This window comes from Triticum dicoccoides, chromosome 7B (assembly GCF_002162155.2).
Source record: "Triticum dicoccoides isolate Atlit2015 ecotype Zavitan chromosome 7B, WEW_v2.0, whole genome shotgun sequence".
Taxonomy (NCBI): Eukaryota; Viridiplantae; Streptophyta; class Magnoliopsida; order Poales; family Poaceae; genus Triticum; species Triticum dicoccoides.
The window spans coordinates 134,778,033-134,793,409 of NC_041393.1; the positions used below are offsets into that span (position 1 = coordinate 134,778,033).

Consider the following 15,377-nt stretch of genomic DNA (forward strand, 5'->3'; position numbering starts at 1 on the left):
AAACACATAGCTACTGATACATTCCCTCAGCCCCGAGGGTGAACTACTCCCTCCTCCTCATGGAGACCGCAGGGATGATGAAGATGGCCTCGGGTGATGGTTTCCCCTCCGGCAGGGTGCCGGAACAGGCTTCCGATTGGTTTTTCGTGGCTACAGAGGCTTGCGACGGCGGAACTTCCGATCTAGGGTTCTTTTCTAAGGTTTCCATATATAAGAGTATTTGGCGTTGGAAACAAGTCAGGGGACACCCGAGGGGCCCACAAGCCCTAGGGGCGCGCCCCCTAGCTTGTGGCCTCCTCGGTCACCCCCTGGCACAACTCCGGTGTTCCGTGGGTCTCTTCTGGTCCATAATTGATCACCGTTAATTTTCAGCTCGTTTGGACTTCGTTTGATATCTCTTTTTCTGTAAAACTTAAAAAAAAGGAAAAAACAGAAACTGACACTAGGCTCTAAATTAATAGGTTAGTCCAAAAAAAATATAAAATAATATATTAATGCATATAAAACATCCAAAACAGATAATATAATAACATGGAACAATAGATACGTTGGAGATGTATCAGTTCCGCACTACCACTTCAGCGACCCATCTTGGAGAGAGTGTGGTTTGTGCCCTAGGCGCCAACGGAGTTTGCACGGGGGGAGTTCGCCTTGTGTGATGTCTGTTCATGTTGTCCTCTCTCTCGATAGTCTGCTGTGAAGTACTCATTCTGGTTCCAGGGTTAACCATTCCGTGTATCGATAGTGCGGTGCCCTTCAATCCAAGGCATGAGGGTAGCTAAGGGGTCCTTTTCGGCGGTGAATACATATGTCACTCGAGTCCAAGGTTGGCCATTCGCGAGCAAATATGGGCATAACCGTAATTCAACTATGCACTCCTCCGTGATCTAGTGATGGGCGCATCAGTGGAGAATGACCTTGATGGTTCAATCTACACTTATTTCATTTTTTCTTCTTTTGCTTGTTTTGCCTTTTGCTTGTTGGGTTATCAACTGTTTGGGGCTTTATTAATTTTAAAACTGAGTTGTAACAAAAATATAGATCAAATATGTGACATTTTGTAAGTACATTATAAGTTGTCTTGTATTCTGCCGATGTATTATATTTTGAATAATAGTTAGCGCGGGCAGGGTTTATCCTAAAAATACACACATGTAGAGTTCAAAGAGAAAGAACTTAACAGGTTGAGATCCTATTGTGATGTTGTAGTGCCGCTGATATGAAGGATCAAATACACATGGCAGTGACCGTACTGCACAGTGCGCTACTGTAGGGGATCCCAACCCAAACTCAACAACACACCAACGGAAAAAAAATCCTATGAAACCAGGTCTCACAAGCTAGCACGTGAGATCCACTCCAATGCATGACACGTGGCATCACAATCCCAAAGCACCTAATCCCTGTTTGCTTATTAATTTTCATTCCGAACTGCTATTTCCAATTGCAATTTCTACAAGTATGTAACACAAGTACAACACGACCTAGGGTTTGTCTGTTTTCGCTCTCGTTCATGACGGCCACGCGAAAGGATCTCGTCGTCCATCCGAGTGGGTCTCCGTCTCGGTCTTACGTGCTGGTCTGTGTGACCCGGTCTCATATACATAGGAGTTTTCCCAAAGAAAACAGGCACCGACCTAAGCTTATCGGAGCCCATAAAACAAGTCTTGCCTCGTTAACGCTCCACACATCGCGATCCAGATGCAGCCGCCATCGCTGCATCCGCCGGCGGCGGCGGCCACACCGCGGGGTCGAAAGGGGCGACCCAGGAGAGACCGGACGTGGCACATCACGGTGTTCAACTACATGCCGCTGCCGTGGGATCAGAGGGACTGGGCGAGCTTCCCCAGGACGCGATCTCGTGCATCTTCCGCAAGATGAACCAGTTCGAGCTCCTGCTAGGCGCCGCGGCGGTGTGCCGCTCCTGGCGCCGCGCCGCGTGGCACGGGCCCGAGCTGTGGCGCTGCATCGACATGGGCTATCTGCGTGAAGACATTCCGCCCTCCGGCTGGCAGGCCACCCCCGGCAGCCTTGTGCGGGCCGCCCTGCGGCTCAGCGCCGGGCAGTGCGAGACCTTCGTCGCCGTGCTCCTCGACGACGACCTCTTCATCTTCCTCTCCGAGCAGTAAGTCTTCGTTCCTGAGTCTTGACCCACTTTGTTGCAAGGGAACTACGCTCTTGTTGCAAAGGTCTCTTGTTCGTCTACTCGATTAGGTTGCAAAGCAAAATAAATACAACCGAATTCGTACGTCACATTACAGGATTGATCATTGATGCAGCATCCAGTTTTCCTTTATTTTGCATCATCCCACCGATTGCTAATTTTCCACCCAACAAATGGCGAGACTTTGATGGCTAGCTGGAAAACCTAGAGTAGCAAGTAGCAACAATGTGTTCTGATGTGTAATGATTTCTTTCACTTTGATGGTATACATAGTAATCTCATTATATCTAGTTATGATAAATATTCTCTTGTGGATTTAAAGTCAGAGCTGCAATGAAATATATTTTTGCATCCTTCTTGGATGTCATTTGGCCACCAAATTTTGCAAGCACCTAAAATATTTTGGTAATAATCAAAGCCGCAAAGCTTCAGAAAATTTTCATTTTTGTTGTTTTCAGTTTTAATTTTATCGCGGTTGCAATGCACCCGGCGTAGAAAACCACACTCTAATCTCTAATACTATCTTGCAGGGCACCCTTACTAAAGAATCTCTATCTCATCAAGTGTTATTTCGTCTCAAAGGAAGTATTTGCAAAGGTTATGCACAAGTTCCCTCTCCTTGAATAACTCGAGCTTTCGATGTGGTTAGGTGGCACAGAAATGCTCGAGATCGTCGCGGAAGCCTGCCCACGCCTGAAGCACTTCAGTCTCATAAAAAGAGATCGTTTTTACGAACTTGAGGACAACGGCAATGCTTTCGCGATTGCGAAGATGCACGGGCTACGTTCCTTGTATCTCGACGGCAACAGACTCACCAACAAAGGGCTGACAGTGATCCTTGATGGCTGTCCCCACCTAGAGCACCTTAACGTTTTCGAATGTAAGTATCTCGGGATGGATGATGACCTGCGGGAGAAGTGTTCTCGAGTCAACATGGATGGCCCTCAGTACTCTTTGCCATATGTGCCTTGCAGTTGTTGTTGGAGTCCTGACTATTCGGATCATGAGGATTACGAGGATTACCGTGAGGCTTGTTACTACTACCTCGGTGACCACATTGACGACGATGATCTAGTAGAACATGAGAGGATTCTTGACATCAAGAACATGCGGAGGTACTTGCCCTAGTGAGATCATTGGTTGTTTGGTTGGAGTTCCCAGATAACCTACTCTCGCTGATGTCGCTGATGGAATGTTGTTTCACTGCATCAATTAATTTCAACCGCGAGTTTTCCAATCCATCTTTCTTCACGGAGGTTTGGTATCCATCTATTCTTTTCGAAAAGGGGAATACCCAGGCCTCTTCGTCATGCGATGTACACGGCCTATTTATTGTCCAAATTTATTGGAATATATGATTGTTCCCAATAAAAGAAGTGTCGACATGTGCTTCTTCACTTTTGCTATAACCAGTTGTGCCATGTGAAGGATGCCAGCATGAAAATTGTACACGGATGTTCAAGGTTGCTGGTTCTCAAGTTAAACTTCATTTGGTAGATGTGGTGACAATCAGGCATCCGTCTGTCCTTTCGCTTCCCCATCTTACTTCCTGTACCTCCTGATAGAATTTTCTTTACGATTGAAGCTTTGATGTTCATGGTCTGATCCCGGGAATTCAACAAAGGCGGATCAATCTCGACGCAGTCCGTCAGTCAAATGCTTGTGCCAAGAACTCCTGCTAGATGCTTAAAATAATGTGTGCATCCATGCATGTCAAAACTGTTTCCATGTATACTTTTGTCACATGATGACGCTGAATGCCATGAATTTATATATTGCGGAAATTACCACCAAGATCTCTTTTATTGATGATTGCAACATTCTCTTTTTCTTCCTATATTTGTGCATTTAGGAATGCAAAGAAATAGTATTCGGTTCATGCACAATCCAGTGTAAAATAAAATTACAATCAGTATCTCTATCACTCCCACATTGACCCTGCTCTCGAGGAACTGCATTTTGCAACTCATCCATGTCATCAGTGCCATTGCTATCTTCACTAGTTTTGTGTTTTGCCTGACCAGGATAAGAGATCAGACCAAGAGCATTTCTCTGTCACACTCTTGAATCTTCTCAGGAAAATTTTCTACCAGCTTCTCCCTTTCTTGTAAAGGATCTGTCATATCTTGTACAAGCTGCTTGCCTTTTTATTTTTCTTCCTCTATCCCGAGCATTACCATCACTCAAACATTTTTCCCAGTATGCTAAGCATGCAGGGTGTATTTGGTTTTTGCCTAAGCTTGCCTTGCTAAGTACTCCCTCCGTCCGGAAATACTTGTCATCAAAATAAACAAAAGGGGATGCATTTGGACGTATTTTAGTTCTAGATACATCCCTTTTTATTCATTTTGATGACAAGCATTTCCGGACGGAGCGAGTATTTGGCTGCCAAAATTTTGGTCAAGGTTATTCTAGCCTATGTTTTCTCAAAAGGCTTTTGCCCCACTTTATTATATACTCCCTCCGTTTCAAAATTGTACAACTTTAGTCAAAGTTGTACTAAATCGAAAACACTTATTTTGGGACGAAGGGAGTATAAAGCAACAATCGAACAAAGTACTACCTCCATTCCTAAATATTTGTCTTTTTAGAAATTTCAAATAGACTACAACTTTAGTCAAAGTTGTACTAAATCAAAAACACTTATTTTGGGACGGAGGAAGTATAAAGCAACAATCGAAGAAAGTACTCCCTCCGTTCCTAAATATTTGTCTTTTTAGAGATTTCAAATAGACTACAACTTTAGTCAAAGTTGTACTAAATCAAAAACACTAATTTTGGGACGGATGGAGTATAAAGCAACAATTCAACAAAGTACTCCCTCCGTTCCTAAATATTTGTCTTTTTAGAGATTTCAAATAGACTATCACATACGGATGTATATAGACATATTTAGAGTGTAGATTCACTCATTTTGCTCCGTATGTAGTCACTTGTTAAATCTCGAGAAAGACAAATATTTAGGAACGAAGGGAGTACATGTTTCTTTTCGCACCTCATATCAAGAGGAAAGGTAGCTTGTCAAGCTGGTCTCACTATTGGAAATTCTAGTTTTTTGTTGTTGCAGTGGCTTTTCTTTGTCAACGCTACTAAGGACCTGACGGTTCGCCTACTTGGATGAAAGAACATGAGAAAGGGTTCTAAAATAAAAGGCTAGAAAGTCTATACCACAGTCAAAGTCAGCAACTGAGTTTGCCTACCCTCGCCTACTCATTTTTGTAGGCGAGCGAGTTAGCGAAGAGGCTTAGGGATAAGAGAGTGTCGGTGCGACGTAGCCTTCATTCTACTACACAAAGTCACTTAGCTCGACGTTAATTAAGAGAGTAAAGGAGGAATACCCTTTTTTATACTCACAAAGGTACTCCCTCCGTTCGGAATTACTTGTCTCGAAAATGGATGTATCTAGAACTAAAATAAGTCTAGATACATCCATTTCTGCGACAAGTAATTCCGAACGGAGGGAGTATAAGGTAGCGGCGAGACGAGCCATTTAAATAGGTGTCAAGTGGAAGTGCAGTGATGTATGCGGCTGAGGCTGGGAAATGCCCTACCTTTGAGTGCAATTTGAACTATTGATTTACGTATTAAGAATATATAGTGAATTCTTGGGCAACTGCGTGAATTTATGGAATCACTCACTATATCTCTTTTTTTGCAAAAAAAAGAAGAATCCTAAAACAAAATGAGAAGAAACAATCAATGCATTTCGGGGAGAACCAGCTAGCTCTGGGTTCGAGTGGAATTTCACCCCTAACCACAACTCATCATGCCCGAATGATACAATGTGGTGATGTAGTTCTCTTACAAAGCCGTTCTTAGGATAATCGGATAACACAGAAGGCAAGGGACTACGCTACCGAAAGATAACACAGAAGGGAGAACGGCAGAAAGCGTCGCCGCTACCGAGTCCACAATGTTCACTCGGAATCCAAACACGGAGAGGAGTACCACAACAACGTTTTCAAGAAAAAAAGTGATGTCCATCATTTGCGGCAAAGCTTAGAGCTTTTGCCCAACAGCTCCACCTTGACACCACGAGGACTCCAGGACAAGTGTGACGGGTTCGGATTCCTAGATCCGGATCAGTGCACCATGACATAGCGCGCTTGAGCCATCCACCGCCAAACTTCTCGCCCGCCCACACGGCCAAGAGACCTAGCCACCACAACCAACATGATGCCCGCCGGAGAGCCAACCATGCAGACCGCCTTCCAGGGCCGCCGCCCCGGCGTTCATGCCACGAGACATCGTCAACCGCCCGCTTCACAGTGCCCAACCCGCGACAGGAAAAGCCCGACATCAGTCATCGAGGCTGAGTTGTAAGAAAAATATAGGTCAAGTACACGATGTTTTTGGAACACATTATATGATGTCTTGTGTTCGGCCAACTATTATGTTTTGTTTCGCAAAAGAAAAAAAAACTATTATGTTTTGAATGATAGTTAGCGCACACATGGTTTAATAACCCCAAAAATACACATATGCATAGTGCAAAGTGAGAGACCTCAATTCCTATGCGAAAGAAAAAGAAAAATCAAGGCACCGACCTACCTATGCGAAAGAAAAAGAAAAATTAAGGCACCGACCTACGCTTATCGCAGCCATAAAAGAGGTTTTTGCCCTCGTCAACGCTCCACACATCGCGATCCCGATGCAGCCGCCATCGCTCCACCCGCCGCCGCCGGCGGCCACTCGGCGGAGTCGAAAGGGACGAGCCAGCAGGAGGAGAGACCGGACGTGGCACGTCACGGTGTTCAACAACATGCCCGTGCCGTGGGAGAGGGACTGGGCGGAGCTTCCCCAGGACGCGATCTCCTGCATCCTCCGCAAGCTGGACCAGGTGGAGCTCCTGCTCGGCGGCGCCGCGGCGGTGTGCCGCTCCTGGCGCCGCGTCGCGCGGCACGAGCCCGAGCTGTGGCGCTGCATCGACGCGCGCGACCTGCCGGCCGTTCCGCCCTTCGGCTGGCAGGCCGTCCGCACCAATCTTGTGCGCGCCGCCCTGCGGCTCAGCGCCGGCCAGTGCGAGGTCTTCGCCGCCGAGCTCTTCGACGATGACCTCTTCCTCCTCCTCGGCGAGCAGTAAGTCTCTCTTCTTGACCCGCTTTGCTGCAAGGGTCTCCTGTTCCTGTTCGTTTTTCTATTCAGTTGCTAATTAAGCAGAATAAACTCGACCGAATTCGCATGCCAAATTTATGAGTAAGTAGCTAAAAACCATCACAATTGCGCGTGTTGTATAAAAAACCACAATTTCGCTAAAGGTTTGTAAAAGAAACATAAATTCGCATGACAAAATTATGAGTAAATAGCTAAAAACCATCACAATTGCACACGTTGTATACAAAAACCACCATTTACCGAAAACATCGATTTTCAGTAATCCGTTTACCGATAACACTGTACACTCATTTGATCACGTTTTGACACGAAATCTGACAGGTGGGTCCCACTGTAAGGGCTGACTTGGCACCAAAATCTTCACACCGTTAGTTTGCCGTTAAGCCAGATAAATGGCCCATCCGTCAGCTTTTGATCCTCCCTCTCACGCAGTCGGCCGTAGCTGCCCATTTTACATTGTAGACTGCGTTAATTAATCGGATAAGAGAGAGTAGCATTAATCTTAATACTATCTTGCAGGGCACCCTTACTAAAGAGGCTCTATCTCATCAAGTGTTATTACGTCTCAAAGGAAGTATTTGCAAAGGTTATGCGCAAGTTCCCTCTCCTTGAAGAGCTCGAGCTTTCGATGTGGTTTGGTAGCACGGAAATGCTCGAGATCGTCGCTGAAGCCTGCCCACACTTGAAGCACTTCAGTCTCATAAAAAAAGATCGTTTTTACAAACCTGGAGATGATGGTAATGCTTTCGCGATTGCGAAGATGCACGAGCTACGTTCCTTGTATCTCGACAGCAACAGACTCACCAACAAAGGGCTGACAGTGATCCTTGATGGCTGTCCCCACCTAGAGCACCTTAACGTTTTCGAATGTAAGTATCTCAGGATGGATGATGACCTGCTGGAGAAGTGTTCTCGAGTTAACATGGATGGCCCTCGGTACTCTTTGCCATATCTGCCTTGCAGTTGTTGTTGGAGTCCTGACTATCCGAATCACGAGGATTATGAGGATTACCGTGAGGATTCTTATTACTACATCAGTGATCACATCGACGACAATGATCTTGCAGAACACGAGAGGCTTCTTGACGTCAAGGGCATGCGGAGGTACTTGCCCTAGTGAGATCTGGTTGTTTTGGTTGGAGTTCCCGCATACTGTGCTCTCGCCGATGGAATGGTGGTTTGCTGCATCAATTAATTTCCACCACGGGTTTTCTTATCCACCTTTTTTCACCGAAGTTTGATGTCCATCGATTCTTTTCGAAAAAGGGAATACTCGGGCCTCTTCATCATGCGATGCACACAGCCAATTTGATGTCCAGTTTTATTGGAATATATGATTGTTCTCTATAAAAGAAGTATCGATGATGTGCTTCTTTGTCTTGCTACTGCCAGTTGTGCCATGTGAAGGATGCCATCATGAAAATTGTACACGGAGGTTCAAGGTTGCTGGTTCTCAAGTTAAACTTCATTTGGTAGACATGGCGACAATCAGGCATTCGTCCGTCCGTCCTTGCTCTTTTATGATTGATGAAGCTTTGGTGTTAATGGCCTGATCCCGGGAATGTAACAAAGGCGGATCAATAATCTCAACGCAGTCCGTCCGTCAAATGCTTGTGCCAAGAACTCGTACTAGATGCTTAAAATAATGTGTGCATCCATGCATGTCAAAACTGTTTCCATGTATACTTTTGTCACATGATGATGCTGAATGCCATGAATTTATATGCAGCGGAAATTACCACCAACATCTCTTTTTCTTGATGATTGTGACACTGTTTTTCTTAATGTATTTGTATTTGTGCATTTAGGAAAGAAGCAAGGAAATAGTATTTGTTCTGTGCATGATCTTGTGTAAAACAAAATTACCATCAGTATCTCTATCACTCCTTGACCAGTCCCAGTCTCTTGAGGAACTGTACTCTCGCTGGGCTAGCTCTGCTGTAATGTAACACTAGGATCATAACCAGTACTCCCTCCGTCCGAAAAAAGTTGTCCAGAGCTTAGTTCATTTCAAATTTTACAGAAAACTCCTTCCGGTTTTAAATCTAGTGCTAATCCCCCCTCACCTATGCTTCTTCCTCCTTCGACCAAGCGGCCGTCGTAGCCACCGCCGGCAGCCGCCGTAGAAAGAGCGGGCGACCACCTGCGCCGTCGCCCACCTGCGGTTGCTCCGCCGCTGCGAACGTGGGCCGCCTGCACGGAGGCGAGCTGCCCTGCCGCCCAGCTGAGGCTGCTCCTCGAAGGCGACCACCTCGACGGGCGCCTCCTCCTCGCAGCCCTGCTCGCGTCCCTGGCCCTGCTTGTGCCCTGCTCGCCGGTTCCTCACCCCCCGCGGCAACCCCAGCCGCCGCTGCCAACCCCGGTCGCCGCTCCCCTCTTGTGCCTCTTGAAGAATTCGGCAGGCAGGGCAAGGCGGATCTTCCCCGGCGGCGAGACAACCACGTAGACCTGCTGATGCCACTGCCGCCTGCCCTCGACTGCTGATTGCCTCTGCTGATTGCTTCTGCTGATTGCCTCTGCCCTCGACCACCTCGACTGCTGATTACCTCTGCTGCTGCTGTTGGCTGCAGGTGCAGTGCCAATTGCACTATCAATTCAGTGCCGATTGCAGTATCAATTTCAGTTTGTCAATGAAGTACTCCATCAGTGTCAATTGCAGTGTTAATTGGAGTATTAAAATTGTCAATTGCAGTGCTGATCTACTGCTAATGTTATCTGAAATTTACAGTGTTCTGTGTCTGTCAATCATACTCCATTCAGTGTCCTGTGTCTGAATTACAGATTTCAAACAAACAGTATCAAACTTAAAGAAACCTAGACAATACTCATGGCCATAATCATGGAAACCTCTATTCTACTTTGCCAAATCATGGGCAGATTTTACAGGGTTTACATGACTCATCAGAAACTAAAATACGAACTGAAGTTGCATGAACAGAAAGAGGGAAGAAACAAAAGAAAGGAGCCAGCTCCAAAAATTCAGAGCCAATCTTGCAATGCAATCAAGAGAGAAAAGGTGAGGTGAAGTACCTGTTGTGGATAGGATCAGGGCCATTGGGCACCCTCCTCTCGCTGTTTGGTGAAGTGAAGGTAAGGTGAAGTAACTGAATTCACTAGCATAATCTGAATCAAACAAAGCATAATTTGAATTCACTAGCATAACCTGTTATAGAAACTAGAATGAACCTTCTTTTTTTCCCCGCCCCCGACCACGACACGCGACGCCTCTGGTACTTCGCCTCTGTTCCTGCGGAAGCTTGATGACATCACATGCTAATAAACCTTAAGGGGTACAGTACTGTATTCTTTTAATCTGATGCTAATAAACCTTAAGGAGTACAGTACTGTATTTCTACTATGCAGCAAGGTACTCCAACACAATATCAAATTCATCTTTTGTTTAGATTCATCTTCTGTTTAAATTCAGTTTATTTAAAATAATGAAGTTTAAATTCAGTACAATATCCTTGAAGTTTAAAAGTCCTTGTGTTTTTAGGAAATGCATGAAGTTGAACAAGGAAATTAAGATCCTCCATAAGTACTGTGAACTTGCACTAACTTTTGACAACAGCAAAAATTCAGTTAACCACGACTGTAACTAACACTGTCTTTAGATTTTGACACCAGCAAAAATTTAGTTAACCACTACTATAAACTGTCTCTAGATTTTGACAGCAGCAAAATTCAGTATGACAGTCTGAATTGAATAGTGGAAATGACCACTATCTCTAGATTTTTGACCACCTTACAATTTCTTGCCTTGACTCAAGCATCCACTGTCTCTAGATTTTTTCCATCAAATGAAAAGTGGAAATGACCAATACTTCAACATTTGCTTAAGATTATTTCCATCAAATGAATAGTGGAAAAATCTAGAGATCTGTGTTTACAAAAAATTGATTAGTGGGAATGCTTCAGAACAGAGATGTACAAAAAATTGATTCAGAATAGCGGGGAGCGGTGCGGATCTGCATTTCTGATCGACAGGAGGGAGCGGCTGGAACCGGCCATTTTGGGACTAGCCATTGCAATTATGTCTTCAGAGAAATTCAGTTAAAATGACAACAATTTCAGTTTTCAGTTTTGACAACAGTATAACATCTTGTCAGTTTTGACAGTGTGTGTAGTTGTTGTGGAGCAAACTACACACATTTAAGATTAGGAGATAGCAGAAACAGACGGCCGAGGACCAAACCTTGAACTACAGAATCTTCTAACAGAACTTTAGATGTTCTACAGGTCATGTACGATTCCCAAGTTCTAACAAAAAAAATTCAGACAACTCCCAGGAGTACATGACTTGAATTTAAAGGATCACACTATAGACATGGCTCAAACTATATAGAGAAAAGCATTTTCCTGCAACCTTTAGCATGAGTATTTCAGAATTGCTAGTGAAATGTCAAACTAGCATTTGGAGATCAAAATGTCCTAGCTCCAAACATGGAAATGTAGAAACAGCCAAATGTAATGCCCTAATGTTCTGAACCTCATTGTTGAATGTCTTGTCAGGCGACATCGGTGCATTTTCCTGAAGTTTCTTCACCGCAATCACTCTGCCATCATCTGTCACAACACCCTATATTATTAATCCCATAGATACAAAGGTATGAGTACTCCAAATGGACATTGGTGGAAAGGATAGAAGATGTTAAAGGAAAATAACCAAACCTTATAAACGTTTCCGAATGGACCTCCACCAATCTTCCGCTCCGCGAAGAAATCATTTGTAATTTTCTGGTCTGCTGCTTGCCCCTGATGTGCCAGTCAGCAATGCAGCATTGAGCCTTCACTTCAGTACATGAAAATTTACTGTCAATTTTCAGCAATGCAGCATAAAAGATAAAAAATCGGACTTTCCAGTAGTAAAAGATCAAAATTACTGAATTTTGACTTCCGTAATTACTGGTTTCTCATTGACATTGACCAAGATTACTGAATTTGTTTTCGGTTTTCACAGTTTTGACATTGACCAAGATTACTAAAGAAAAAATCAGTCCAAATCTGTCTATTGTCTTCAACATTGACCAAGATTACACAAAAGCTCAGGCAGTAGCTAAATTTTCCCCACTCTGGTGCACCATAATTTTCCATATCCATTGAGCAAAATTCAGTCCAAATCTGTCTACTGTCTTCAACATTTGCTAATTGTCTACTGTCTTCAACATCTATCAGTACAAATGAACTTCAGCTCAGAACTATAGCATCAACTTGAGCTTACTCTGGATCTGAAGCTCCGGTGAGATCTGAACTTGAGCACGTGGAGGTGTTGTGGACGCCTTGAGCGCGTAGTGCTCCGGCGAGCTCGACGGTGAGCTCCTTCACCTTGACCACCCGTGCTTCCCAGTGCTTGGGTCGATGACGTCCATGGAGGGGGCGGGCTTCATGGTTGACGGCGAGCAGGTGGTCGGACGAGGGGGCCAGTAGGGGTCGCCGGGTAGTTGGCAGGTGCCGACGGGGAGGGAGGAGCGGAGACTGGAAGGCGGGAGGGGGGAGCGCCATGGCAGGAGAAGAGGCCGGGTTGACGAGGCGGCAGACGGAGAGGGGGCACTCGAGGAGGAGGCTGACGGAGGAGGTAGACATGGACGGCGGCCGCCATGGCCAGTGGTCCTCGGGGTTGGACGCCTCGCTAGGCCGCCGCGCAAAAATCCAACCTTCGGGCAAAATTCGAAGCTTCAAACGAGGCATGGGGGAAGAAGGTGGCACCGGCGTGGGCGGAGGTGGGGAGGGAGGGGCAAGGCGACGTGGGGCGTGGGGAGGGAGGAAGGGATCGAGGCGGCGCGGCGTCACGGCGTCGCCGGCGAGCAAGCAACGAAAGAATGGGGTAGCGAGGGGAAGAATGGGCGGCGTGGAGTGCGGGTTGTGTCGGGAGAAGCTGGGGGTGTTTTCTGCAAAATGTACACGGTGACAACTTTTTCCGGACGGAGGGAGTAGTTACCAATATTTACTACTCCCTGTAATGCTGGTCAACTACTGGTGATGAAGAAAGAGGCCGGGCAAGTAGGCCGGGCAAATAGGGTAATGCCAGATCTGCCAACACCATCTTGTGAAGAAGAAAGAGGCCGGCCGGGCAAGTAGGGTAATGCTGGTCCGTCCCTTGTGTACGTGACGGTTTTCGTGATTGGCGCTGTGGCGATCGGGAGGCGCTCTGGACGCGACCCAGGTTCACTCCTCGATCGGCACAGCCATGCATGCATGGTGACGGATCGCATCGACCGACCTCCGGAGCTATCGATCAAGCCACGGGATCGGGGATCGCGTACAGTGTTTTGCGCTCTTTGAGTCTTTTCTTTTTTGAAGTGTCTCTTTGAGTCTTGACTCTCCTGGTCTCCTGACAGGAATTATTTAGTCTTCTTTCTTTCCTTCTTTCCACCACCAACCGTTCCTATTTTCTTATTCCTATTTCGGTTCAGTAGCGGACACGGAAGCGGAAGCGGAAGCGCTGGCGGGCGATAAAACACAGGCTACATGTTTTCCCGGTTCTTCGTGAATTCTTATGTCTTCTGAGAGCCAACTTAGCTGACATTTGTATTTCATCCCGTGCAGCAGCAGCGCCTCAGGATCCATCCACATCCACTAGCAAACCGGGGACGATGGCGTTCAAGAAGGATGATAACTTCGGGGAATGGTACTCCGAGGTGTGTTTTCTTACCTTCTTTGGCCTTTGCCGTCTTGGTGAGGCTTGCCAAGTCAATTTGGGCTTAATACAAAGTGAAAGTGAACTTTAATATAGGAGCCATGATTAAGGTGCTGAAAGAAGCCCCGGACAAGATTTGATATGATGGCTCTGTTAATATCTGTTATGGTGGATAGCTTAAAAATTCTGACTTAGTCAAAAAATACTACTGACATGGGTTCACTTGCATTTTGGGTGTTGTGTTACAGTTTTTGCTCTTGAATGCAACATATTACATTGGTTCACCTGTCGGCTTGATGTTGGTGCAGCCGTGCTCTCTGAATTATTCTTGGTTTAATGCTCATTTTCTCCTTTAGTTGCTTTTTTCTCGAAAGAGAAGGAAAACTTGATTTTCTGTGTGCTAGTTGGATGATTCCAGATACCAAAATTCAAATAATAGGGCTTATCTGAAGCTTTGTTGTTTCTTTGCGCAGGTTGTTGTTAACAGTGAAATTATTGAGTACCATGACATCCCTGGCTGTTATATTTTGAGGCCATGGGTGATGGAGATCTGGGAATTGCTGAAAGTGAGTTTTATCCTGTGAAATTCAGTTAATCGAGATGGATTTGATGGATTGTTAGTATTTTCCCTTCTTTGCAATTAAATACAAGTGTGCTTTGCTGCAAGTGTTGTAATGTTATTATCTGTGGTGATGAAAGAAAGGCATCTCTATATTTACAGACTTTTTTGACTGCCATCTAAAGCTTGTTTTGTCAAGCATATGCTTTATCTTTTACTTTTTATAATCGTTATATGGTGACTAATCTGAACTTAATTTGTCCAGTTCACTTGACGACATTTGATATGCCAAGTTACAATCCCCCTTACGCACTTAGAAAATGTGATACTATATTTGTTTCAGAATTATGAACATAAGTTTCACTTCTCTTCGTCAGTGTATGGCTGTCTTGTATTCAATTTTTGTTGCATCAGACTCTCTTATCAGTACCTTCTGACTGAATTGAGTAGATTTACATTGTTGGCAGCACCGGAATCCTCATTGTTTGTTTTCATATTATTTTTATCTTATCAAGTGATACTGACATTATTAGTATAGCCCCGTTTTCTTTTAATAACCGATATGTAATTTTTGTGCAGGAATTCTTTGATGCAGAAATAAAAAAGCTGAAGTCGAAATCTTATTATTTCCCTCTGTTCGTTACTGAGAATGTTGTGCAGAAGAAGGACCACTTTGAGAGCTTTGCTCCTGAGGTGTGCATTTTTCTCTCGTCCCTTACATTTAGTTCTGTATTTTGCCAGTGACTTCATTAGAAGTGACTTAGAGTGCTACTCGCATATCCAACATTGAAGTGACTTCATTTGTACGATTAACAACTGAAAGAAAAAGAATCTGTATGAAATGATGCATACATGATGCTCAGTGGCGGAGGCAGGGGGGTGCTGCAGGGGCCCTGCCCCCC

The 15,377-nt window shown here is 45.1% G+C and overlaps 3 protein-coding genes across 9 annotated transcripts in view; 2 read left to right on the forward strand and 1 right to left on the reverse strand.

Moving 5' to 3' along the window:
- Window positions 1–6,815: 6,815 nt before the first annotated feature.
- LOC119338734 (putative F-box/LRR-repeat protein 23) lies at window positions 6,816–8,973 on the forward strand. Its single transcript, XM_037610986.1, has 2 exons — window positions 6,816–7,243; window positions 7,799–8,973. The coding sequence occupies exons 1-2, from the start codon at window positions 6,816–6,818 to the stop codon at window positions 8,394–8,396; spliced, it is 1,026 nt and encodes a 341-aa protein (XP_037466883.1). The 3' UTR covers window positions 8,397–8,973.
- A 130-nt stretch (window positions 8,974–9,103) lies between these two features.
- On the reverse strand, window positions 9,104–13,129 carry LOC119340948. 7 transcript variants are annotated; one of them, XM_037612847.1, is made up of 6 exons: window positions 12,501–13,129; window positions 11,951–12,071; window positions 11,769–11,845; window positions 10,466–10,520; window positions 10,310–10,383; window positions 9,104–9,866 (listed from the first exon to the last, which is right to left on the reverse strand). In XM_037612847.1, exons 3-6 carry the CDS (start codon window positions 11,804–11,806, stop codon window positions 9,602–9,604), a joined length of 432 nt encoding a protein of 143 aa, XP_037468744.1. In that variant the 5' UTR covers window positions 11,807–11,845; window positions 11,951–12,071; window positions 12,501–13,129; the 3' UTR covers window positions 9,104–9,601. The 7 variants fall into 7 exon arrangements, 5 of the variants coding, with proteins under 5 accessions (XP_037468744.1, XP_037468746.1, XP_037468743.1 ...); XM_037612849.1 differs by having other exon boundaries at window positions 10,310–10,351; window positions 10,443–10,520; XM_037612846.1 differs by having other exon boundaries at window positions 10,466–10,526.
- Window positions 13,130–13,438: 309 nt separating this feature from the next.
- The window catches only part of LOC119340619 (proline--tRNA ligase, cytoplasmic-like), a 7,964-nt gene continuing 6,025 nt past the window's right edge, over window positions 13,439–15,377 (forward strand). Inside the window, exons 1-3 of the mRNA XM_037612538.1 lie at window positions 13,439–13,917; window positions 14,390–14,482; window positions 15,055–15,168. Of these exons, the coding sequence (XP_037468435.1) occupies window positions 13,873–13,917; window positions 14,390–14,482; window positions 15,055–15,168 (252 nt within the window). The 5' untranslated portion in view covers window positions 13,439–13,872. The remainder of the gene's footprint in view (window positions 13,918–14,389; window positions 14,483–15,054; window positions 15,169–15,377) is intronic.